This window comes from Urocampus carinirostris, chromosome 13 (genome assembly GCF_059441175.1).
Source record: "Urocampus carinirostris isolate Australia breed hairy pipefish chromosome 13, RoL_Ucar_1.0, whole genome shotgun sequence".
NCBI lineage: Eukaryota > Metazoa > Chordata > Actinopteri > Syngnathiformes > Syngnathidae > Urocampus > Urocampus carinirostris.
The window spans coordinates 32,190,401-32,217,834 of NC_142361.1; the positions used below are offsets into that span (position 1 = coordinate 32,190,401).

General features: G+C 38.5%; 1 protein-coding gene across 1 annotated transcript; it reads right to left on the reverse strand.

The window, feature by feature from the left end:
- Positions 1-998: 998 nt before the first annotated feature.
- Positions 999-27,434, reverse strand: atp6v1ba (ATPase, H+ transporting, lysosomal, V1 subunit B, member a). The gene is made up of 14 exons (XM_088351245.1): positions 27,200-27,434; positions 19,844-19,899; positions 19,522-19,620; positions 18,089-18,182; positions 17,598-17,675; positions 15,750-15,889; positions 12,269-12,370; positions 11,425-11,522; positions 10,139-10,262; positions 7,942-8,092; positions 5,308-5,390; positions 5,117-5,221; positions 3,830-3,959; positions 999-1,819 (listed from the first exon to the last, which is right to left on the reverse strand). Exons 1-14 carry the CDS (start codon positions 27,303-27,305, stop codon positions 1,677-1,679), a joined length of 1,509 nt encoding a protein of 502 aa, XP_088207371.1. The 5' UTR covers positions 27,306-27,434; the 3' UTR covers positions 999-1,676.

Sequence of the window (27,434 nt, forward strand, 5' to 3'; positions counted from 1 at the left end):
GTGTATTTGTACTTTCTTAAAAAGTACAACTTAATACATCTATGGTGGCGCCTCCTCAAGCACAGAGTACAAGAATGCTAAATTTTTCCTCATGGAGATATTCTCCCTACCGTATAATCTTTGATTATTTTTCTATTGCATAATAAACAGAGAATACAAATTAAAAATTAAGAATAAAAACATTGGGTAAACACTTAAGGTGACAGGACCAAGATAAGTTCCAGCATTTTCCTCTTTAGCACCTTTCCCCCAATTGTATTTAACTTGTCAGGAATTCTGGTTGAAAAGTGGAAAAAAAATAAATGTAAATGAATAAATATATATTTTTCAAAGTTGTGTTAGCTTGTTGAGGGTGGTGATGGGTCTGGGGAAGATGCCTAGTATGTTAGCCCTCGTTTTAAGAATTCAAATTATACAAACTATTATATATCTAAATATTTGGGCAACACGGCAATTGGCAGTGGTTAGCGCGTGTGCGGCACAGTTCTGAGGTCATGAGATCAAACCTCCCTGTGTGGAGTTTGCATGTTCTCCCCATGCCTGCGTGGGTTTCCTCCGGGCACTCCGGTTTCCTCCTACTTTCTAAAAACATGTATGTCAGGTTAATTGGCCACTCCAAATTGTCCCTAGGTGTGAATGAGCGAGTGAGTTGTCTGTCTCTGTGTGCCCTGCAACTGGCTGGAAACCAGTTCAGGGTGTCCCCTGCGTATTGCCCAAAGAAAGCTAGAATGGGCTCCAGCATCCCCTTAACCCTACTGTGGATAAGCAGTGGATGGATGGATCGATATTTTTCATGTACGGTTTTAATCTAATGAACTATTATTTTTAAAATATCCATTATAGAAATAAGTGCTTTCCACATGACATATGTATCCAAAATGTATCCAGAAGTTTGGTTCGAACAGAAAAGATCTGAGAAAATGCTGACTGTTATCCTTTTCTCTTCACTGGATAAGTTCAAGGTTTTGCTGTAAGAGCCAAGAATCACATGAGTGGTCAAAAATTGTACTCATAATTTATTCAATTCACAAACTCAAACATATATGATTGCACATCAAATAATATTTTTTTGCCGTCTCATGGGAATGTACAATATACTCTATTTTTTATAATACAAACCAAAGAACAATGCACTAATAATGTAAACATCCATGATATTGTTGGTCAGGGGGCTTAAGCGTTTAGTACAGCATGACAGCCATCATAGACACTGAGGGTCTTTAAGTGTTCTTTTCTTTGCATGGATATTATGTATGCTTCCATCACACGGGGATCATTCTTCATTGAGAAATGCTTTAAGCCATTTGACAGTACGGGATTTAAAAAATAGACATGATAAAAGAAAATCCAGCAGTAACGTGTAACACACTAGATATGATCACATTTCTTTGCGAAAAAGAGCAAGACAACCACAAATACTTTGCATACACCAACTACTTTAGACATCAATACACAAACATCATTACTATTACTATCTTGCGATGACAGTTTAGGTACATGGCCATCATGAGAGGTGACACTGGAGCAAGGAAGTAAGCTTTGAAACCAGAGGTGATCAACAACATTCATCTCCACGCCACTAGGTAGAGCAGACGATTGTTGGCGTGGTAGAGGGAAGAGGATGCGGGTTGTACGACGATGAGATGACAAAGAACCACAAAATAGCGCCTGGTGGCTCAGTGGCGAGCAGCAGACTCCCTGGGGTAGAACTCGGCCAATGTGCTCTGGGGGATCCTCTTCAGCATCTCCTTGGGAAAGATTCGCAGCAACTGCCAGCCGATGTCCAGGGTTTCATACACCGTCCTATTGTCGTATGGACCTGAGGGGAACAAAAATGCATTTGATTAGAGCCAAACTTTAAAGTATATGTTACAATAGGTACCCCCTATGTTCATCTCCCTAAAAGCTTAAAAATGAACAAAAAGTGAGGGCAGGCAGTTGTGATGTCAACAATATTGCGATATGATCATGATGTGATTATTATCACTACATCCCAAGTACAGGTAACTTCTGACTTTCGATCGGGATCAGTCCAGACCAGGGGTCAGCAACCTTTTCGGTGTGACGTGCCACTTTCAAATGTGCTTGCGTGTGCCACACCAAGATTAATGACTCGCACAACCTTTTTTTTATATCCAACAGAGCTGTCATTTTTCACCAGTCCAAATATACAACATGGATAGACATTGAAATCGTATAGCTGACCAATTTATCTTCCAATATTCTTGTTCATCAATCAACTAAAAAATGAACGTGAGCAACATGTGGAAAGGCCTGTAGACATTAATGACTTCATCTTTTTCCCCACAAGAATCTAACAGAATCAACCATTTTTCATCAACAATGAACTACAATCAAAAAACAAGTGATATGGACAGCTACCATACTATTATTCAACAATGAAATTTTATTGCAGAAAATATCAAAACTTGAAACACGCACAGATACTTCTTTAATATATTCGCCATCAGTAAATGGTTTTCCATGCTTTGCTATGCAGTGAGCAATGTCATAGCTCGCTTCAGTGGTGGTGTTTTTAGCAGTGACAAAGGTTTTCAGGGTCTGTTTGTTTGACAGCGCATTTTATTGTCTCCGCCTTGAATTTATGTTCATGTTCCGTCTCGTAATGACATTTAACACTTGATGCGCAAGGTACAACGCTCGCGATGCATAATGCGCAAACAGCTCGGTCATGTATTGCACAAAGCCCCAGTCATTTGTCCACGCTGGCTGGAAAGAGAGAGATTTCTTCGCTGGAGGAGCTGTCGTGATTCATTCATTTACCGCGCGCCTGTGTTTCGTTGGCTGGGGCATAACACGGATCTCTCCTCCTCTACTCAGCACTGCGCAGACACGCACTCACACACAGAGCCAGAGGAGGAGGGGCGCTACCGTAAAGCCTCAAAACGACACTGCGCGCAACTGAAAATGTCTAAATTTCAGGTAAAAATGCACTTTTTTTTTTCAAAATAAAGATTGATTATTATTTTGCCGTGCGCTCTCGTGCCACTAGTTAACCCCTCGCGTGCCACTTTGCCAAGATGGTAACTAGTTCATAACTTTATTGGTAGACTGCTGTACCAACTGGCTGCCAAAATTGTAGTACATGTTGCGAGGCTGCTACCAGACATTTAAATTAAGAAAAATGAGCATTTGCTAGGGAAAAATGGGTATCTGCTGTCGAGCATGTTGTAGGTCAGATGTTAACAGTAGGTTGTTGTAAAAAAACATGGAGTCAAGTATTTTTGTAGATAAAAGCTGGGAAATAAATAGGTTGGGACATGTCAAATCCCGTCTAATGTCGTCGAGAGCTCCTATCAATTTAGATGTGCATAATGTTATGGCTTCCGCAACTGACAATGGTGTGTTTAGCAAACGCTTTTCTATAACATTATTAGAAAAATGCCTGCTGCTTTAACCAAATTTTGGAAGTTTTAAGTGCAGCAGTGGGAAAACTTTCCTACATAAAGTTAAATTGCACTAATAAGCTGTCCACCAGACAGTGCTGGAACTCAAAATTAGAAATTTCCTCTGTTACAAATGATATTTTGTAGTTGTGACATGATGACAGTATATTGAGGCAATGTTATTTTGTGATTTTACAGTATTGCTATCCTTAACGTTCATGAACATATTTATTCTGGGATGGAAAGTGTGTGATCATCCAGGTAATCAAAGAAGTATTTTATCAATAAGGAAGGCACAAATGAAAACTACACACAAAACCTGTTTTTGCAGACGATTTGAAAACCAACTATGTAAAGCAACTGTGGTCACATGACCACTCTGCCAATAATGATAGCAAAACAAGGAGTTTCCAATCACTCACCCTGGGCAATGAAGTTCTTTTCAAATTTCTGAAGAAACTCAAGGTACAGAAGATCATCAGATGTGAGAGCTTCTTCTCCCACAACAGCCTTCATGGCCTGCACATCCTTGCCAATAGCATAGCAGGCATACTGAAATGGTTCAAAAAGAGAAAAATCAATGAGGGAATTGGGAAACAAAACCCAGTGTTGCTGAGACCAACAACTTGCGCTTTTGTTCAAATCTTTATCATGCAAACATTTTTAGTGATTAGCGAGAACCAAAGGTGAAAAAGCAACAAAATGGCATAGGTGTTAGTAAGAGTTTGCACAAAAATTAACCCCTTAACGTTCCAAGCGGCACACCAGCAGGCAGTCAGACTGCTGACAAACAAAGTTGTGTTTTCACAATGTCACCAGTCACTGGAATATGTCTTGCCACACATTGGAAAGGGATTAAAGATTATAGTGACCATTTCAATATATACTCATCACGATCAGTCTGAAACAAGATACCCAAAAACTATTAAGAAATTCAACTCATGAAATAATTTTACGCAAAAATGGTTTGGTAACATTCTTGAGAATCCAGTGTGACAACCTTTTAGGGCTTGTATTGAGAAAAAAAACGAAATTACCTATTTAGCTTCAAAAGTATTTAGCCAATAGTGACCAATTCAAACTTGGATTGACACATTAAATGGCCAATTAAATTTCCAAGCTGTGTTGAAATCAGAACCGAAAATAAACATGCATAAATGCAACCAGGGGTCCATTTTTACGCAGTATTACACACAAGTGAGCACAAACAGTGATTGATTTCTGAAAGGAGAAGTCAAACATTTACAACTCTTTCACAATGTCTAAAAATTGCCAAAGTAAAATACGTAAATGCAAAGTTTAAGGGCTGTAAACTGGTCGTCTTAAAATTGTCACTTTTGGAAACGCCTAGACCTACCATTAGAAAAATATAATGTTTAAATTTTAAGAGTGTGATCAAATTTGCTTCAAACTATTGTCTCACTTGTTTTTCAGCTAAGATGCCTATTCTACACTAATTTGCAAGCATTTCAGGCGAGAACTAATTCTTCTATTTCTGTGTGTTTCAACTTAGATTATGAAATGTTAGTAGCACTTGCAGAGATTTTTTTCAGAAAGTTACCTTTTAAAAGGGACCAAACCGCCACATTCTTCAAATGGTTCAAAAATATTTCAATTTACTTTGTGTACGTCTTGGATTGGAATTTTAGGTGAATTTTACAGGAATGGTAAGGGGTTAAAATATATTGACTTTAAAAACAAAAGGTCACCAGTTGATTTGAAACATCAGCGTGGTCCTTTCTAGTCATTCCCTCTCCAATAGCCGATTTCATCAGACGGGACAAAGAGGGCAGAACGTTGATGGGTGGGTATATCTGCAAAACAATTATATTTAAGAGTTTTTCATTTTTGTTTAAAAACAGACATCACACAAACGTTTTAGAGCCTATGTTTACCCTACCTGACGGTTGTGCAGCTGCCTGTCCACGTACACTTGACCCTCAGTAATGTAGCCCGTCAGATCAGGAATTGGATGGGTGATGTCTTTCAAAAAACAAATTTCAACATTAAAATTAGTTCTATAATTAGTTCCCCGCCATCATTTTAAAAGTGCCAAATATAGAACCTCAAAGTGCACGATTCAGCTTTTCTAGTGCCCATTCGGAAAACCTTTGCTCTAAATCACGCGCATGAGAACTGCTTGGAAACCGGCAGTGTTCAGGAAAGGTTAACACACTCACCCACCTGTAATGGGGGAACTGCTCTTCAACTAGGTATGAGTGTGCACTACATACTGCCATTGCTATGGTTACGTCAGGAAACAGAAATGTCTTGTAAGCCCATTTTAGTTTCAAATTGTTATGACTTAAAAAGGTTATTCTATGAAAAAATGGGCAAAAATGCCTCAATCCCAAATAACCATCGGCAAAATATGGCTTGCGGGCTGCTTTCGGGCTTTTAAATCCGGCCCGCGGAACAAAAATAGAATTGTCTTTATTGTCATTGATAACGACATAAACATAAACATTCGAGGCAAACACTTAATTAGGGACATTAATTAGAAACCAATCGGATAAAAGACACAGGAAACGGGCAAAGATATTCAAGTGCTTTAATTCAGGTAAAATGTTAGAAATGTTAAAAAAAATACTAATATTTTATTCTGCTGCAATGCCCACATTTCCCCAAAAGATGGCACACTCAAACTATTAGTTCCCAGATGCACAATTGGTGACCATAATTACAGTAAGGATTCCGCGCATGAAACAGATTGTACCGTCAAACTTCTTAGTTTTATTTAAGTTCACATTTAAGTCCTTTATTAATAAAACGGTTGGTAAAAGAACATGAAAAATGGACAGTGCACAGACAAGATTGGAGAGGTGACCGAACGCTCATGACTGCAATAAGCAACTACGAGGCCAAGTAGCTTCAATCAAGTTTTAAACGAGTGCATATTATTTGATGACGTGAGCATAGTCTCTGTTGGTGGAGTTTTTCAAGCTCATAATAAAGTTGTGCCTATTTGTTGGTAAAATAAGTCACTGTGTTGAATTTTTAGCAAGCACAAGCCTATTAGCAACCTCGGTGACACTCTTGTTGCCCAGGGTTCCCTTGCGATTCTTTATTTAATCATCTTAGTTACATGTTAAAGTGTACTGCACACAAGGCTACATTAAAATGTGGTAAACATAATGGTTACATTTTTGTTCAGTTTTTAAATGTATTTATAATGTATAATTTTAACTACACGCAGTGTGTTTTGCTACAAAAATCTAATGTTAAGCGGCAGGGGAGGGGGGACACTTTCTTACCCTTTACTCCTTAGTTCAACAGATTTAATCAAATTTTGTGATTAAAAAGGGAGATGTAATATATTTTCTCTTTTATTCTTACTCGAAAACCAATTTCCTGACATGCTTGGATCCAGAAACTTTATTATCAGCATAAGTGGGTAGAGTAGCCAAAATTTTTACTCAAGTAAAAGTACTGTTACTTCAGTAAAATATTACTCAAGTAAGTAGTCATCCAAATAATAAACTTAAATTCAAAGTGCTTTAGTCAACATTACAATAAAATAGTATAAATCAAATAAAGAAATTAAGCACATGTAAAGTGTCTGGAACTCGTGACAAAAAGTTACCGGACACCAGGGCAGACAACTCTGAGAACTTGCCTGCCCCGCCATAAAGTTGCCTGCCCCATTTTTCACAACTTGAAACACAAGACAACTAATAGCAAAAAAAAACCATCGTTGCAAAGTATTAAGGACGGATAATCAGTATCTATAGCAAAACAACACTTTAAAATTAAGTTTATTATAATTCTACTTATAACATTTATTGCATGGAGATGACATTGCCGTTTTCCATCTACCATCAGTATGTACCTGTATCTACTCATCTTCAGTCCTGCAATGCTTGCGTTGCGTCGTCTGCTACAAGCCACGTGAACACCTCTTTCCACGATGCTTTTAATGTACGTTTACGTTTTGTAGCATCATCAATTTTGTTAGCTTCTTTTGAATATTTCTTCAGCGGCTGAGGTTTTGGCTTGATTGCTAACCACTTCTCCTTTTTTCTTGTGTTCTCTGTGCGTCTACTTTGGAAAATGATATTAAAATGCACGACCTTATAACGCCCCGGAAAGTCCGGAAGCAGGAAGTTATTCGATGCAGGCTTCTGATTGGCTGCCGTGTATGCAAATTGCCAAACCGAACGAAGATTCAAAATCGGAATAAAGCAAACGTTTGATTTGAAAAAAAAAAATATTAAAAATGAAAGATTTTTTTTTTCCCTTGAAAAAGTTGTCGGCCACCCGGGCGAAGACGTTGTGTAAGTTGTACACCCGATGTAAAAGATGCATGCCCCGGGCATCTGGGCAGATGTTTTTTCAGACACTGGCTTTAGTCAACATTACAATAGTATAAATCAAATAAATAAATTAAGCACATGTAGCACCAAGCAGCAGATTTAAAGCCCCAATACTTATCTTAACAGGCTCTGCAAGCTAGCCCATGAACTCAAACAAAAGAGACATTCAATTTTGTAGTTGGTGCTTAGGACCTTTTTTAAAGGGAGCATGCAACACTTACCGTCATTTGGCATAGTGAGGATAGGGATTTGTGTGATGGAGCCATTCCTGCCCTCTACTCGTCCAGCACGCTCATATATTGTGGCCAAGTCAGTGTACATGTAACCGGGGAAACCTCGACGGCCAGGCACCTCTTCTCTGGCAGCAGATACCTAAAGTAGAAGGGCGATGATCATGCGATCAAAAACAAATAAAATCAACATTTGACAACGATCAAAGGACATTGACAATCTCAGAACAATTTAAGTGATTAGACAGATGATGAAAAGTGGAGTAAAACAAATAATTATTGAAATATTTATAAAATATCACATGTAAGTCTGTGGATATTTTCCTAGCCCGATTATCTTGAATTAAAACTAAAGATCAACATGACACTTGCAGAGTCAAGTGATGTCAAATGTGTCAAAAAGCAATACACACAAGGGCAAAATTGTCTATTCTTTATTCAAGACCTTGGAGTAAAAGACCAAAAAAAATGATTCGAAACTTGTTTTGTGCCAAAGTCAAGTGACTTTGAAGCTAAGGGGAAAGAAAATCTAAGCTATTCATCCTTGGAGTCACAGGTTGATGTTGGGGATGAGTGCTAAATACTTGTGTCAATTGAAGACTCGACCTTTACATGTCTGAATGGGGACTATGTTATGTTTCTTTCCTCAAGGCTCTTTGTATGGTCAGAATGACACATAGAGCGATTCAACTCGTAGCCGAGTACAGGCCAGGGGGATCAAGGTCGAGATAATCACAAACGCGCCATTAAAAACCGCAATTGTGCTGCTCGTGTATTGAAAGGCAAACTGCACAACATAGAAGTATCACGACTGGCATACAAAAGGGTGTGTAGCTAGGATATGACTTACAAGAACGAGAAAAGCAGAGGGAGGCGGGACAACAGGGAAGGCAGTAAGAAGCACTTTTCCCAGTGAACTTTAGCTGCTGATAAGGTCAGATGTTCCCAACTCAAAGGGGACATTTTTTGGTACCTAAAAAAATTCATACTCCAGTCTCTGTGATTTTGTCTTGTCAGACCCTTGCCTGTCTTCAAATTACCTCTAAATCTAAATGATCATCATAGAAACAATGGCTATTTTAATGACTTACATGCCCCATTTTATATATATATATATATATATATATCGGAGCCCTATCCCCCTAGTGGGAGGTGGCTAGAGTCTTTTCTGACTCTTTCTGGGATATTGATACAGAGGAGGGGATTCCCAGCCCCCTCACTCAACTCAATTGATGTGTTGGGAGTCATTAGGTGACCAAACACCCCAATCCCAACCCCTAATGCCAAGCAGGGAGGCAATGAGTACCAATGTTGTAAGTCTTAGGTATGACCCGGCCGAGGCTTTAACCAGCAACCTCCCAGTCTCCGGACAGGCGCCCAAGGCCACCGAGCTGGTCATGCCCCATTTTACATTTGTAATTAGTTGTGATGGCTTTGACAGCACAACCCACTGCCACTAGTGGTGTAATCACAGCGGCTACATGCTAACAAGTTATGCTAACGGCTACATGCTAAAAGCCGCATGCTTACAAATTATGCTAACGAGTTATGCTAACAGCTACATGCTAACGGCAACATGGTAACATATTGGGCTAACAGCTAAATATTAGCTGCTTCATATTAACAAATTAGGCTTACAAGTTATGCTAACATCAACATGTTAAGGGATTTATGCTAACGAGTCATGCGAGCATCCAGATGCTAAATTTCATGTGGGCAATTGACACACTTGGGCCACCCTTGGAAACTTCCCTGGTCATGGTGACTCATCAAAATGAATGGGCCACATGCATTCCGGATAGGTCCATTCAAAATGTTATTACAGTGTGATAACTTATCACTATGTTATTACCATGAATGTGATTTTTAAGACTATCCGCAATGCATCTCCTTAATTTACAGATAAATTTCTCCAAGTTAAAAACTTTGTGCCAACAGTTACATGCAAACAACCGGGGTTATATATACACCGGTAACATCTTCCAGAGCCATCACAACTCTCACAATTGCCTCGGGAATTGTCTAGTGATGCTTTAAAATGCTGCAAGCTTGTCACTGATGATGCGTCAAATTATACTTTTTTTTTGGCTTTTCAGTGTCTAACATGACACTAACGAATCATTTGAGAGGACAGACTAAAAACGACGTTGGAAACAAAAACAGTATGTCTATTATCATAATGTATTACCTCTCTCAGAGCCTCAGCATAGGAACTCATATCGGTCAGGATCACCAAGACGTGTTTTTCACACTGGTAGGCCAGATATTCTGCTGTAGTCAATGCCAGGCGAGGAGTAATGATGCGTTCAATGCTGTTTGGCAACAGAAAAAAAGAATAAATGAAGAATTATTCAGTCATTTAGTGACAATATCTGTGTATTATTTGTTATTGCAACATCTATTGCAGCCTGGTCATCCTGGAAGGGGGATTACCTCATGTGCAATCCCTTCTAAAAGTTTCTTCATTTTCCTCATGTCGAGGTTTTTGAGTTTTTCATTGCCCTCATGTAGGTTTTAGATCAGGGGATGGTGTAATAATTGTCTGTGGTTTGCAATAATCTGTGGTCTGTGCAGCCCTCTGAGACTCTTTGTGATTAAGGACTATACAAATAAACATGACTTGATTTTATGTTGTTTCATTGTATAAACTTAGGATACACTTCAGCCGTTGTAAGAAGGTAGGACACTAAAGCCCAGAATGTTCCCACTTTGGAACGTGGAAGATGATGATTTTTTTCGGTCCCTCTTAATAGTTTTTTCCCCAACTATACAATAACATCAACGTGATGGCATCATTAAAATGCAGATATGCTATCACCTGAACGAACTTCCACAATGCCTTTCTCTTCATGTAGTTCACAACCTTGTGTGCGTCGTAAGACTTTGCGAATCAGCGATGCAATGCTGTATTTTTTGTTTTGTATTTATTTGCTATGCTTGCAGTGATGTTAAAGGGTGAATACAACATGATAACTTTGGGAGTTGGGCTTGCATTTATAAAAAAATACGAAGAAGGCACAAGGACCGCTAACTTCGCACAGTTCCATGGCCGTAAGCAATAATTGAAAATAATTAGGTGATTAAAGCAAGGAAATCCTTGCAAGTGGTAGTTTTAAAAACGGTTTTTAATCCAATGTAGCCTGACCACACTGCATCTACCCACTAACTCCACTGTACCAGCAAAAGTCACACTGCACCAAAGGTAAATAACATTTCATTATTCCTTCAAAAGTCTATTTATAGTAGTATTTAATATACATTTCTATTGCACAGTTTTTACTAAACACTATTTTCTTACTGTAATGTTTTTATCTGAGGTGATGGGGATTCTGTACAAATTACTTAAACAATACCATTGCTTTCTATCCCTTGCTAGACAGCAGTTTCACATTGCGATCTCCACCTCAGAACGATTAATGTCGTATTCCAGGAGTTTCCTGAATATAAAATTAAAAATGTTTGACTAAAGCTTACGTGGGATCATTGGCCAGGTTCAAGAAGAGGCAGACATTATCCATGGAGCCATTTTCTTCAAAATCAGACTTGAAGAAACGGGCAGTTTCCATGTTGACCTGTGGAGAAATGGAAGAACATAATATTAATTCCACATTCATATATGATATGGATTAGTCATTATATCAAAATTGCATTGTCAAGCTGACCTAGCATATTTCAACACCCAAAAAAACATTCACCACGCATGTGTGCACTGATGTTAATTAATTTTCTCTCGTCTTTATAAAAACTGAAGCGGGAAAAACACTGAAGCGTAATTCCACTCTCTAATGCATTACACGCCAGGAAAATGTAACTTGTCACAGTTTGAGAAACAAGGAAAACTCCAATCAATGACAATAAGTATTGCCTTTCACCTTCACAAAGAAGAGCTTTTTTTCAAAACACACATCAAGAAAAAACATATTGAAATAAAACACTAATATTTGTAAACACAGCTGGCGGAACCATTCCACCAGGATGGGATTTTGTAAACTAGGTGTTGGAGGTATTCAGGAAGTGAAGCAAATTGGGAGTTCGGTAAAGGTCAACCTGTCACAAAAGGCAGGCAGGAGGGGCAGCTGAAGGGGAGAGAATTTGATACTACCAGGATGACAGTGTTAAGAGTCTCTTGAATTAGTACATGGCAGGAGGATATGCTCAGAGGTGCAGAAGTAACAAGAACGACTTAAAGGTTAAATCACCTCATGAATAAAAGAGTGAAAGCACGGTGGGAGAAAGGAGGTTGCTTGGGTGTCAGGGTTAAGAGGTGGATTAGCGCCACAGATGTGCATGATAGAAAACATTTTGGCCGGATGCTTACCCCCATGGCTGCAAACACAATGGCAAAGTTGTCGGAGCTGTAGTCCATCACGTCTTTGGACTTCTGCACCAGGCCAGCTTGCCGACAGATCTGGGCTGCGATCTTAAGAATTACAGTAAATGTGGAAAAAACACTATTAGTAAAACAGTACTACACATTCCTAAAAAATAAGAACTAACAACCCTGAATAACCAGTGTCTGAAACTCATGACCAAAAGTTACCGGACACCAGCCATAAAGTTGCCTGCCCCATTTTTCACAACTTGAAACACAAAGACTAATCGCAAAAAAAAACTGTTGTTGCAAAGTATTAAGGATTGATAATCAGAATATATAACGGAACAACACTTTAAATTTAAGTTTATTATAAATCTATAACATTGATTGCATGTATATGACATCGCTGTTTTCCATCTGCCTTCAGTATGTACCTGTATTTACTCATCTTCATTCATGCAATGTTTGCGTTGTGTCGTCTGCTACAAGCCACGTGAACTCCTCTTTCAAAGATGCTTTTAATGTATGTTTACATTTTGTAGCGTCATAAATGTTGTTAGCTTCTTTTGAATCTTCCTTCTGGGGCTGAGGTTTTGGCTTGATTCCTGACCACTTATCCAGTTTTCTTGAGTTCTCCGTGCGTCAATTTTGGAAAAGGATATGCAAATCTACGACCTTATAAGGCTCGGGAAAGTCCGGGGACAGGAAGTTATTCAATGCAGGCTTCTGATTGGCTGCAGAGTATGCAAATTGCCAAACATACCGAAATTCCAAAATTTCCAGACCAAATGACAATTTCGAAATCAGAATAAAGCAAACGTTTGATTTGAAAAAAATCTTTCGTCTTTCTTTTTTTCTTGAAAAAGTTGTCAATCACCCGGGCGGAGACGTTTTGTAAGTTGTACGCCCGACCTAAAAGATGCCACGTTAGGGGTGGACAATAGGACATTATTATATAATGAAAGACCTTGACAAGATCATGATCTCAAAATTTTGAAAAAACTTTAAATCATCTCTAGGGTCTATTATATTCTGTTTAGGTAGTCCCTGGCCTGGATTTAGCTCATATTTCCGCTAACGCAGGTGCTAGCTGCATAGCTTTGGTGACTTGCTTTTAACTCTATGCCTACTAGCTTTCGTTGTTATGATACACAATTCTTAATTGCACTTGTATTGTTTTTTGTATTGTTGTTATTTACTTCAATCTGAAACAGCCTTATCAAACAAATGCGTTATTAAATATACCTTCCTACACTACCTCATATATATAAGGTATTTAGTAAATAAAAATTGTAATCTACTGCCACCTACAGATATGGATGAATGTTACACTTACTCCAGTGATCACTGGAAGAGAGCAAAAATACTGAACAATAGCATGCTTCGTTGCAAAGATAAAACTGGGTTACACTACACTAGATTTCACAGCAGAGGAGTGTACCATAAATTAAAAAAACAACACTCATATGAATACTAAGGAAAAATAAATAAACTATCATACCAATGTTAATTTTTGTTTAAAAAAAAAAAAATCACAAATCAAGGAATTTGTATTTCTTTTACTTTTTCGAATTCATAGCTAGAAGTCGCCGCCATGTTTGTCTCGCTGCTACGGCCACTCAAAGCGACCGAAACTCACAGAGTTTGGCGAAGCTCCTGTTTTGTCTGCAACATGGAGATACTACAAAGAAAAAATATATTGGGTCCACCATCAAAGCATCGAGTCGCCACACCAGTAAGAGTACTTATTCAGGTATTACTGCTAAGAGATTATAACACTATATATTATATGCTCGTAAAAAAAAAAGAAAACATCTCTTTTGAATACAGATGATCTCTGTTGTACAAAATTAAGCTCTTAAATGCAATGGAATCCTTCGCATAACTATCCAGACCTGTAAATTGCTGAATTCGCATTCCTAATAGAAACCCTGTATGTAACTATCTGAAGAACCAGGTGTGGTTTTTCAGACCACTGGAGTAGTAAGTCAAGAGCATGCGGCCAGCAACTCCTTTGTAGAAGGGGTGTTGCATGAGTGAAGAGGAATGTCATGCTTTTCCCCTAATATGTGTTGATCCCGTCTGACCCCTCCGTGCACCCTGGGAGTGAGCACCTGGTCCATGGAGCAAGCCCCCACATGAGTGACCTATGTGACATGTACTTAATTAAATAACCAACCAGGTTTTCACACCATCCAGATGGCACGACAAGTGGGTCATCATTAGCAGGGCTACACGAGCCGTGTTTGTTTGACCGATTCTACAGTAAGACCCGTTTGATCAGGCAATTAAGTGTGGATGAGATGAAAGATGACAGACGCCTTTGTGCTTATAACATTCAAATTGTTAAAGAAACCAATGCTATTCTGTTATCTTTAGCGACATTTGCTGTTATTTTGAGCTGCTATACTTCAGTTTTCTCTGGTCTTTTGTTTGAGAGAATAGCAGTAATGTATTTGATATAATGGGGGGATAACAACTACATGTGCACTTGCCAAAACAAGCCACACAGTCATGATTGAAATACAGGTCCTCAGGCACTGGTCTACATTTTTTGCCCCTGAGCACCTTCAATGTCATTCGCAGTAAACAGCAAGAGATAATGGATCAAACTGATTCAATCCATCATCTTCTTTGTTTATCTCAGGGGTCTCCAATGTGGTGCCCACAGGCACCAGGTAGCCCCCTGAGACTATTTGCGTAGCTCGCAAACTGTTTTTGAAATTTATCAAGGGTCATTGTGATTACCTAGGATATTTGATTTTTAACTGGCATGCTGTTAAGTGGTGACAGAGCCTATTTTAACCTATAATAATTACAACCTGTATTGTACAATGTGAATATGAACATGCCTACTCTAACTCTCGAAACAAATTAGTTTTCCCCCAGTTATTTAGGATTTAGTATCAGTATTGTCATACACTGCTGCCCATCAATGCCAAGGTCCGGCTAATCTCTAAAGAGCATGATGACGATTTACACCCAAAAATAACGGCGACCAGATGATGAAGGTTCTGTATAAGATCCAGATCAGGAGGCTTACTGCTTTTAATCTCTAATGGAAATTATACTATCGGTTTCAATTGGGGAAGGCTGTACTTGCCCGAGAAACACCACAGGAAGTGGAACAGCGACAACCCTGACGGTTATTGGCTCCATGAACCATGAATAACATAGTAACAATATAGTGATAACATCTTATTTAAGACATGCACATTATCAGTAACAAAAAGTAGCTCTTAGCCTTAAAAAGCCCCCTGGTTTATCTAATAATTAATTAAAAAAAAAAAAACAATGTGAGTGCCGCATTTTGAGTAGTGTGCTCATATCCCCCAAAAATATTCTCAAGAGAAAATTTGAAGTGACTTCCCTTCATCTGATTATAACCGCTTGACAAATGCCTTTTGTTTTTGCTAGTAAATAGGCAACAATTCTCACACCAAACATCCACGAAAGACATCCTACGTGTGTATTACATTTTCACCTCGTTGTGGGGCAATCCAGCAGCAGAAAAAATAGGGATCTTCTGTCCTCTAGCAATACTGTTCATGGCGTCAATAGCAGAGATGCCAGTCTGGATCATTTCCTCTGGGTAGATGCGGCACTGAGGGTTAATGGGCTGACCTGAAAGAAAAACAAAAAGTTTTGCGGTATGATGCTACAAGGTTGGTCATAGTTCTGTTTTCTGAGGCAGTGTTCTTATTGTGTACATTTCTAGTGATTGTTAGACAGGGCCTTAGTAAGTCAGCAGAATATGTCTGCAATCGAGGTGGAAAAAAAGGACAAGAATGTGTTGTTAGTGCTAGCAATTAGCAACGTTAGCAGGTCTTGTCGCATTCAGGTCTGCCTTATAGCCATGCTGCTAGCTAACTGTTAGCAAAGGTGACATGTGCAAGTTTGAGCACACTTGGCTCCCCCAAATAAAGATGTGTTTTCCAATAAGGAAAAATCATGTATCTGATAAAATTGCTTAGAAAATGGTTTCATTTGTGATTGTACTTCTTGAGTGCAGAAAAACGCGCACCTAAAGAACCCAAATTGGCTGGAAATCTGAAAGGTTTCCTCATAATCTGGTGCGCCTCATATACCTGAAAATGCGGTGGGAAAATTTGGGATGCATAGTTACAATTAAATGGTACTGCATGGAGTAACTGTTCTCCCTTTGAGAAACATACAGTGTTGATGGAGTGCCCTCTTGTGGTTAACATATTAATTGTTTGTTGATAAAAGGAAACAGAGAAACGCAGAACTTTGACAGTAGCTGAGACGCCAATTTTTAAATGATCATTGCAAATCCGCTTATTGTTGCTTTAGACAATGACTGTCTATTAGTATGAAATGTATTGTGATCAGTAAAATAAAGATTTTTGTTTATGGTAACGTTTTGTACAAAATGATGTACTCTTGTGTAAATTGCTGTTAAATGATACCGCATACAGCAACTGTTTTGCCTTTGAGAACCATATAAAGTAGTCTTGGAGTTCCCTTTTGTTGTTAATTTTAGAGTTGAAACCAGATGACAATGTTAATTTGGTGCGTTGGTGGTATAGTAGTGAGCATAGCTGCCTTCCAAACAGTTGACGCGGGTTCGATTTCCGGCCAACGCAGAAACTTCTATGATTCATTACATCTACTACACAGCATCTTCTCCAACCAGAAGAGCAGCTTCAGCGACAGACTGCTGTCAGTCTTGTTCCACGGACAGACTGAGGAGGTCATTTCTTCCTCATGCCATGAGGCTCTTAACTCCACCCGGGGAAGTAAAAGCCCACATTAAACCCCACTACCACATTTGCACATAACCATATTTTTATTACAGTGCTTATTTTCCTTAACACTATTTAAATGCTCTTTATCAACATGTTATAATGGGTATTTTTGTATTCTATATCTTTTATTTAATTATTTTATTTTTTAACACAAGGATACTGCTGGAAGTGTGAATAGCCCTATAGGGATGAATAAAGTATCTATCTAATTTAAATTCTATGAATTATTCTTTTTTTTTTTTTTTTTTTTATCCAATGTATTTTTTATGCAACCTTAGCTTGTATTGTAGTTTTAATTCCATGGGTGTTGTAGTCCAGTGAGTCATATATGAAAAATATACTATAGGATTAATTTGAACATACGGCGCCTTATAATCTGGGGCACCATATATTGCGTTAAATACAGTAATTACGAGACAAAATTACAACAGCAAGGCTTTGCATACGTTTCTCATTCAATGTTTTTGTGTAGATAGACTGGGAGAACACTGAATCTATGACATATCAACAAGTGAGTCAATCGATTCAAAAAAAAAAAAAAAAAAAAAAAACCAAGAAAGTACCCATAATATCCAAATAGTCTTCAGCCAGAACACTTGGTCCACGGTCAATTGGTTTCCCTGAGCCGTTGAACACCCGCCCTGAAAGATAACATTTCTGTTAAGCCAATGCTAAATTGAGTTCACACATGACAAATAAACATAATTTTAATTTCCTGTTAGACACTGTTGAATGTTCTTATTCAGCCTACAAGTAACAAGAAAAAAAAATGACTTCATGGACATGATTAATGATACTAGAAAAACAAAAGCTGCATTTTTTTCTTTTAACTACAATACAAATATTACCTTGTGATGGTGAGATAATGACATTTATTGGGCCTAGAGCACAGTCTATAATTGGAGCAAAGGGCTTAAAAGTTCGAATGTTATTTGCAACAGATTTACAAGCAGATGAAAGATGCAAAGAGTAAGAAATACAAATTACTATCAGCAACTGTTCGCCAGACTTTCAATTGATAAAAAGTCTTGGCTAAATGTCACATTCCTCGTACCGAGCATATCTTCTGACACCGGCGTACGCAGAATATCGCCGGTAAACTCGCAGGCGGTCTTCTTGGCATCAATGCCTGATGTTCCCTCAAACACCTGAACAGATAAAACATAAATATGTTAAGATATTTTTGCAATGTATTGGTTGCAAAATACATAATAAATAAAGCTATGTCATGTCTTTCAAAGAGGGTTCCTGATGTATTTCATACATCTTGCCCTTGTGTCCGTTTTTTTAGTGTCGACTGAAGTAGATTAGCGAACAGTTTAAAAGAAAATCAATTGGAAGTGTGTAGAGGTGGAAACGAGTAGGGGCGGGAGGGTGAAATCGTACAGTACTTTTCATCAACTAAGCTATGTGAGAAATGTCCTTGGAGAACAGTCCTGATTAAAATATGGGTCTTTTCACTCAATTGTAAAAAAAACCTTACAGCTGATAAAAAATTAGGAAAAATTTTGATTTCCAAAGCAATTGATGGTGTTAGCACACGTAGCACAAATAGTCAAACATTGCAATTACAGGAAAAATGTGTTTCTAAGAATTGGCCTCCAAAATCCTTGGGATGGCCCATATTTCAGATTTTGATCGATATATGCGAAAAAAGCATACCGGTTGACCTTTCGTTGAAAACCGAAATTACCTTGAGATTTTATGATAAAAAAGCTGGAAAGAAGCAAATGTTCTTGAGAACATTACAAGATAAAATTCAACACAATAAATCACCATATTTTCTGAACTATAAGCAGCACCTAAAAACGTCATTTGGACGGAATTTCGACCTGGTTTTCCTTATATACCAAATATTACAGTGGCTAACATTACAAATGCATACAATAAATAAGTGTGTGTTACCATACAAAGTTTGGCGGTTGAACAATGTTAGCGAAACGATTGATCAATCGATAAACATCGTCGAACCAACTCGCAAAATATTGTATACAACGGGAACCTCTGAAAACTTTACCACTACAACACCAGTGGTACAGATGACATACAAAAAGGTGTTCTCATTATCACAGTATTTTTACTCATGTTCCCTGAAACCCTGATTTGCATTGTGCATTCTAATTGATAAACAGTCCCTCTACTTCTCATTGTAATCTCAATTTCATGCACCCTATAGTCCGGTGAGCCTTAGGAAAAATATACTACAAAAGACTAGTTTTTGTGTGGGGGGTTTATAATCCGGTGCGCCTTATAATGCGTAAAATACGTTATTTTTTAATCTCTTGATGCTGTGCAGGGTAGTCCATGATAACAATGTGGTGTTATGAGCCTCTAGTTTCTGAGGTCAGTTATGGTTTTTTAGCTTTTACATCTGATAGAATGTGAAATCATGTTAATGAACCAAAACCCATGAAAAATACAACATGAACAGTCTCATGATATGGAAGGTCAATCAGATCTGGCCAAGTATAACAGGTTGCGTCTCACCTGAACAACTGCCTTGCTACCAATCACCTCCAGGACTTGACCACTTCTTTTGGTGCCATCAGGCAAAGTCAGATGAACAATCTCAGCATATCTAGGGAACTAATAAAAACAAATTTGAAAACAAGTTATCATTTAAAATAAATAGTTAATTCTAGTAAAAACCTTAAACAATCAAAAAAGGGGATAAATTCTAATAAATATACAGATGGGTGAAATAGGTTTTGCAAATCGAGAAAGAAGGTACGAGAGAAAAAGGGTAAAAAAGAGACACATTTGCGTCTTATCGAATCCAAATTCATATGGATCAAAATACATGCCTCACCTTGACATTATCCAGAATCACTAAGGGTCCATTCACACCCGACACTGTAGAATAAGCTGAAAGACAGACAGTTTCAAAATAGTTATTTTTCCGATTTAGTTCAAGAGTCTATAGGGCAGTCAAACAGAGGTAATATAATTAGTATTGTATTCCAATTTTCTCTCCCAGTTGAGAGCTACCAATCACCCGTGAAACAAGCGAGTGGCGAATAATCACGAGTCGACCTTTCGCGGAAATATTCTGACCGCTTTTTTGCAATAAGTGCTCTTAGTCCAAATGTCAGAAAAAATGTATACATTTCACTTGCCCAAGAAGGGCCATGGTAATAACATTGATGCAGAGCAAGCTCAGGTCATCTTAATAAAATAACTCTAAATAACAGGTCATCAGGAGAGAAGGTCAGAGAAAATGACAACGATAAAGAAGAGCTAACAGAAAATAAATACACATGTAAAACTGAAAAAGAAAGATGTGCCCATCTTTCTTTAGCTTGTTTCAGTTAATGCATTTCATTCGTCAGAAAAAAAGCTCCTGCACTACTGGAAAGTGAACATTCTCAAATCTACTCTGCACATCATGTCCATCACAATTTTTCTACCTTTGACAACAATTTTAGACCAGTAAAAGGTCAGAAACTCCGAATCCATGCAATAGATTGTGATGTACACTAATGGGGTTTACCAAAGAAAGAACTTGAGTACTGGATTTGTACTTGGGATGTTGCAAAGCTGGGTGTAAGTGGCTTTACTTGGCCTTTATATAATTTTCTTTGCTTATGGCTATTAAACAGGAAAAAATAGTATGGTACGAATAATCTCTCACCTCAAAGTCATTAACCTTACTAAAGCATGTGATGATGGTGTTTTGTAATCAATTGGACGAGCAACATAGATTTCCTTTTGCCAGTTTCTGTCTACTGATATAGTGCACTAGGTGAAGAAACCAGACTGGAGGGGGGATGACCACTTGTGAGCCCCTCCTCAAGGTTTTTCATTTTCCTCGTGCTGTGGTTTTGAGTTTTTCCTTGCCCACATGTTAGTTTAAGAACAGGGAATGGCGTAATTGTAACCTGTGCAGTGATTAAGGGCTGTACAAATAAATGTGACTTGACTAGATATATTTCAGCAATAAAACGCTAATAAGTTGAATGATTGGCAAGATCAGAAGATCAAAAATAAGTAGCAACTCAAATGCCAATATACATTAATAACTGCAGATACCGAAATACTGGGTCTCCGTCTTAGTCTTTTAATTTTTTGGCACGACAGTGGGCATTCTATACAGCATTAGACCACGCAATCAGAACTGTCCCGGGATATCTTTTTGAACCTCATACTCAACCCTTTATCCACAAATGACGTTTGCAACAAAAGAATACTTTCATTGAAATCCCCTTCAGAAATGTAAGCATTGTTATTTAATTTGATGAGCGGGACAGAAAACGGAAGGTTGGATATTCAATTGCAGACCCTTTCCTGTATACCAGTGCTATGTTGCCCATGTTTGGAGGTTGTTGGTTTTTTTTCTTTAAAAATAAATAATAACCACACTTATCCTACAAATTGCCAGAATATGTAAAATGAGATGCTTGCACCTAGAGCATTTACTGACGGGTGATGATGACGATAATGATGATGTTGATGACGCTGGGCAAATTGGTCGACATAATTATATAGAAAAATAAGTCTTGGCCATCTGTACATCTACAGCATCCTAATGGCAGATCCAGTAACACCATGCCAAAGAAGGGAATTACATTTAAAGACATTTTCATCTTTTGAAAACATTTTCACATTGAATACACTACATTCCCTTCCAGAATCATCTTAAGGAAAACGCCTTCTATGTTTGTGGACTTCTTAAAGCTTGACATTACACAGTAAACGCAGTAAAAAGGTTCGGGAGATTTTCTTCTCGAGTGTAGCCGAAATAAAATTATAATAGTCATTGAGCGAAAGTAATTGTGGAGCTGAAAGAAGGTGTGAAAAAAAAAATCAATAAATATCGGCTGTAGCCAGTGCAACCATTAGAAAGAACCTGAAGATTGTGCCGTTTTTTTCTTGTTGTTGTACAATGAATGTTTTGATTTTACACTCTAATTTGTGTTGCATTTTTAGATGCTGAATGTAATGTAAAATACATTTTGACTTGAAGATAAAAACACATTGGTTGACTCCAGTAAACAAAATTGATTGACATCGCTGGAAGTGGCGCAAAGACAGATGCAACTACTGTAGTATGCCAAGAATACTAAATAGCTTCTTTTCCTTGTAAAGGGAAGTACATCGGAGCTTGTTCAAGTGTTAAAGATTCTTGTTTTTGGCTGGTGGCATGGAGACAGTTTGCTAGGATGCATAACTTGTATTCATATTTTTTGCATGTCACCATTAAGATATAAACATAAGCAAGACTCTTCACTATAGGCTATTTAGTGCAACAGCGGTAAAAAATGAAAAATGAAAAGTGAATGCAGTATGCGCCCACTTGAGAACAATCACCATGACTCAATCTATTTTATGTTCTTGAGATTTGAAGTAGCAACAATTCCCATTAGGTTTGGAAAACTTTCTTCACCCTTCTTTTCTACTTGAGCTCAAGTGCAGCGGTCTCTTGGCTTGGCATGCAACCGCAGTGTGGGTCACCCTGCAGCCTGCTCAACTGCCAAGCCCTTTGTGAACAAAGATGTTAATTGGTCCTAATCTGCCACTAGAGGCTGTTTTGGTAGCCTGACCTCGCACCCCGAAGGACACCTTGGTGTGAAATACTGAAGAGGCCATTGAGGTGCCAGAGAAAGAGGCACATAGCATTCCAACACAATTCAATTTTCCAGCTAAAAAGAGAGGATGGGGGTCGGAACTGCAAGGGACGTGGGGCGCCGCTGTTCTAACAATAAACCACCGCAACAAAGCAGTAGCTGCTGGGATGTGCAGCTTCAAATTCACATCCTAGACTCACCTAGATGGAATTCCCACAGTCCATTGAAATTGTGAATGCTAATTACCAAAAAAACTGCACTCACCCGCACCTCATCTCCGACACACAACCACTAATATTATGGATTTCAGTTTGCATCGTCTGAGTCATTTATATGTTGACAAATTATAGAATTGTCCATTGTTTTACGCTTTTAAAGGCTGAGCAGCATGCAATAGTGGGTACAGATGCTCCCTTACGACCAGTCGACTTACAAAAAACGATAGATACGATAATTTTTTGGGGATGTAGAAATATCCGGACATTGCTGCAAGTTAGATTTTATATTGTGTGCACATTTTTACGAGTAGTGGACAGTACTGTAATGCTTCCACCGTGAGGCGCTGTGAGAGGTCACCCAGCATCCACCCCGAAGACGAAATCCGGCTTCTACTTCCTAGTTCGTGTGTAAACATTCTTCACTGTATCTTTGACATTTTTATTGTTTAATATCTTGTACATCCATTCGATATGGTTGGTGTAAAGAGTAAAGAAGGGGCGAGCTGTTTCTTTTGAAATGAAAGTGGAATAAAAGAAAGCTTTATGCGGTTGAGAAAATGGTTGAATCGCTTTTTTCGGCCACTTTCTACCGCGGAGGAGGAAGTCACCTAACTCTTGATTCCCTTCTTCCAAAAGTAAGTTAAACTGAAAGTTCCTCCTACTAAATATTTACCATTGGAAAATTCTACCTTAATTTTTTTGCATAGCTAATAATAAATGGCCGTAATTGATGAGTAATCCCTGCACGAATACACATTTCACAGTGCCTTATTTAGCATGGACCTGTCCTCTTAGGCGCGACATGTAGGGGTCATTGACACTTCAAAGGACAATACCATACAAACTAATAGCAGCTGCCATTAATCACAGCTAAAGAAGTAATGCAATGTGAAAGCAAAGACACCAGAGAGCACTGTCTGTGTCATTTTTAAGCAAACTTTTTGGGTTAGATGTCAACAACTTCAATCATTTAAAAGCACGTTATCCTTTGCACTTTTCAATCCATATAAACACAACAATAAAATTCAAGCATTTGAGGATTTCAAGCACCTGTACAAACCCGGATCAATATAAATGATGTTCCGAATCAGGGTTTTGTGCAGCCAATAAGGGATACCTTGTTTTGTTCAAGCCAATGCCCGTAGTACCACATAGTTTTGCTAACATTTTATCTGATGTTTCAGCAAAATTAACTACAACGGCAGTTAGTAACATGACTAAAAAAGCCTATAGGGAAGTTGACTAATGGAATAATAGGGGATTTTAGGACTCAAGTAACAAGTTGTCTTCCTCTTCTTACTGACAGAAATAAGACAGACGAGTAGTTTTTTTCCACATTACTGAAAAGCCTTGGGCTAATAAGACTACAAATTAGGTAACTTTTATAGAATTACAGATTTTATAGAAGTGACAGATGAGGCTTTAAAAATTATCACAACGACATGATTACCACTAATTAAATCTTCACAAAAGGCCTACTGTGCCTTGCTCTACGTCTTTTCATGGCACTTCATGTCAGAATGTGCCACTAAAACAAAGAAAACTATTTCATGGACTAATAGCTTTTGTCCAATTTGACACGAGTGAGACAAAGGCCTCCAGAAATAAAAGACGTGTATGAGGAAAATGTCTAATTTGTTTATTTTGTTGTGCTAATTCGGAAAGACTTTCAAACCTTAGCATCCATCTCAGACCCATGACAGGTCAAAAAAAATGTCACTTAAAAACAGTTCAACATTGATCTTATGAATAGTTTATTGCTTGTCCACATTTTTCAGAATTTTTAAATACCACTACCACACTAAGTCAGTGTCAGGACTTTTTACTATCCCATCCCCACATTTACCGTAGATTACGATTGTGATTTCTATACCAAATTGTGGGAAAAAAAAGGCTTCAGGATCCCCCCAAAAAATGTATTACAGTGATCCCTTGATGTTTACTTTTTGCGGTTTCGCTACTTTGCGGATTTTCATCGTGCATTGTAGTCTGCACCAGACAAAATACAGCAAACTCTATCATGGGGCAGGTCCCGGAGGGCGGTTGGCGTCACTGTGTGTGTGACTATGATAGGTGTATGCGGTCAGTCGAACAGCTGAGTGAGCGCCCAAGTCAACGTGTCCACCAATAATAAAGTGCGGCGACACTTAGTATTTTAGTGGCTTGTTCCATTGAAAAAAAATTATATAATTAAATCAGACTTTGTGGAAAGTCAGAAGAGCGCAAAGAAATGCTGATCACTAACGGGTGTTCCGTGGATTGTTATCTGATCCGGGAAGAAACTGAGTCAGCAGCGGTAGATGAAGCAAAAGTGGAGCCATAGTTCCAGCCTACTGCTGCTGCTTCGCAACAACTCTCACAAGCCACCCCTGCCAAGCCTCTTTCTCACTGATGCCGGATGGGTTCGCGCCCCGGCCGAGTCATTCCTAAGACTTAAAAAGTGGTCGGCGGCGCCCTCTGTTGGCTGCGGCTGCATCGGCTCGCTACAACGGGTCAGGTGCAATCGACATTTCGTTCTGTGTACATTGTTACACAGAATGACAATACAAGGAAATTATTATTATTAAAAAGGATGATCTGGAGCTACAACTTGTGGGAAACCTCTGCATTAGTGATTGCTGTATTTCAGTCTATTAAGTAATTCCTTGCACACAACGAGGCTTTTAGTCAGTACTTGCCTAACGTTTCCTTATTTTCTTTAGCATTTAAAAGATTCCCATGTTTATTGAAGCGTTGATTTCATGGATTAAAAATTCGATATTTGCTCAATTTCTCACACATTATACATACCACGCGTTAAACGTCCAACCTGTAAACTTATATGATTTCCCCGCGTTTACTAAGTTTTTGGATCATTTCAAATTGTGTACACATCATAACAATTTTTACATGAAAAAAATTATTAATACAGGATATCTTTTTTTAAACTTGTTTCTTTTGATAGATCGATCCCGTCTTGCCCATTTCGGCTCTAAATCGTCTCGATCACTGAAGGCAGACGACAACATCATTGTAGATTGCTCCAATTTTTGGATACAATGCTCCAATTTTTGGATACTGTTATGAGTACGGAGCCAGTATCGACACCAGTTGTCATCCCAAATGTGTTACAACCTCTGCATGAAAATCATCCATCCTTCCATCCATTATCTGCACCGCTTATCCTCAGTAGGGTCGCGGGGGTGCTGGAGCCCATCCCAGCTAACTTCAGGCAGTGGGCAGGGGATACCCTGAAGTGGTTGCCAGCCAGTCGCAGGCCACACAGGGACTGACAATTCGCTCGCCCAATCACACCTCGGGACAATTTGGACCCACCAATTAACCTGACATACATGTTTTTGGAATGTGGGAGGAAACCGGAGTGCCTGGAAGAAACCCCACGCAAGCACGGGAAGAACATGCAAATTCCACACAGGAAGTTCGATCTCATGACCTCAGAACTGTGCCGCACACGCGCTAACCACTGCAGTTAAGACAAAACCATGATCCCTAAAAAACATCCAAGATAAAGCAACATGTTGACAGTTTCCTAAGATGTGTATTTTTAAACTAATCCACATAAAAACATCACATATGCATTGTATTACTGTTTAAACTCTTAAATAGACTACAGTCACATGACCTTATGTTGCAATTCTCGTGATCTTGTCACATGACAACTCATCGTCATCATACCGTCCTCATCAAAATAACGATACACGTTTTATGGTTACAAAATTTTAATACCTAAGCCATTCACATAAATGTATCACCGTTATTGGCATGTCGATGAGTATATAGTTAAATATTTAAAATAGCTTAACCGCAACACCGAAGACCTAAGGCTGAAGCTTGTTTGCAGGCCAAAGACTGTATCATCGTTGCCACTATCACGAAGCTGATATAATGACACAAAAATAGAACAATATTGATTTTAAAATGTCCTTGTTTGTCAATCGCAATCATTATTACATTCGCTTAATGCTAAAACGACAACTAAATCACGTTAGCCACTGTTAGCAATAGCTTGCAGCTAAGCCGATATGCTCCCTTGCTAATAGTGACACGGATTACATTTTTACCAGTTACTAAATATCGACACAAAAACATTGCCATTGAAATAGCTTATCGTTTAAATGTGTGTTTTATAAAAGACGCAATAACTGTAGTTTTTAATTCGTTCGATTATTTCAAAAGCTCCACATAGGGATGCTGCAGGTATGTATATTTTAGACAAATAAACCAACTTGCAATTTATTTCATGTTTAAATGATGACCAATTCATCTGGGTGCATTAAAAAAATCTGACTTTCCTTTGCATATGTTGCCTGACAAATGTGATAGCCATTAGCTCCGATAGCATAGTAGCTAAGCGCTAGCTTAAAAATAAGTCATCGCACGTACTTAGCCTCGGCTGAGAGATGTAATTTCTGGTGACAGCTTGAGTGTGCGTCCTCGCCGCTCCTGCCAAGCCGTTGTCCATTGCCCTGTTTGCCACCAACGTTGCCATTGTTGGAAAGGAAGGAAACGTAAAAACCGTTGAGAAAGGAACCAAGAGAGCTCGAGCAAAATGCTAACTGCAGCACAACACGGATGAGAGAGGAGGGCTGGTCATATGATCAGCGGAGCGGATGACTGG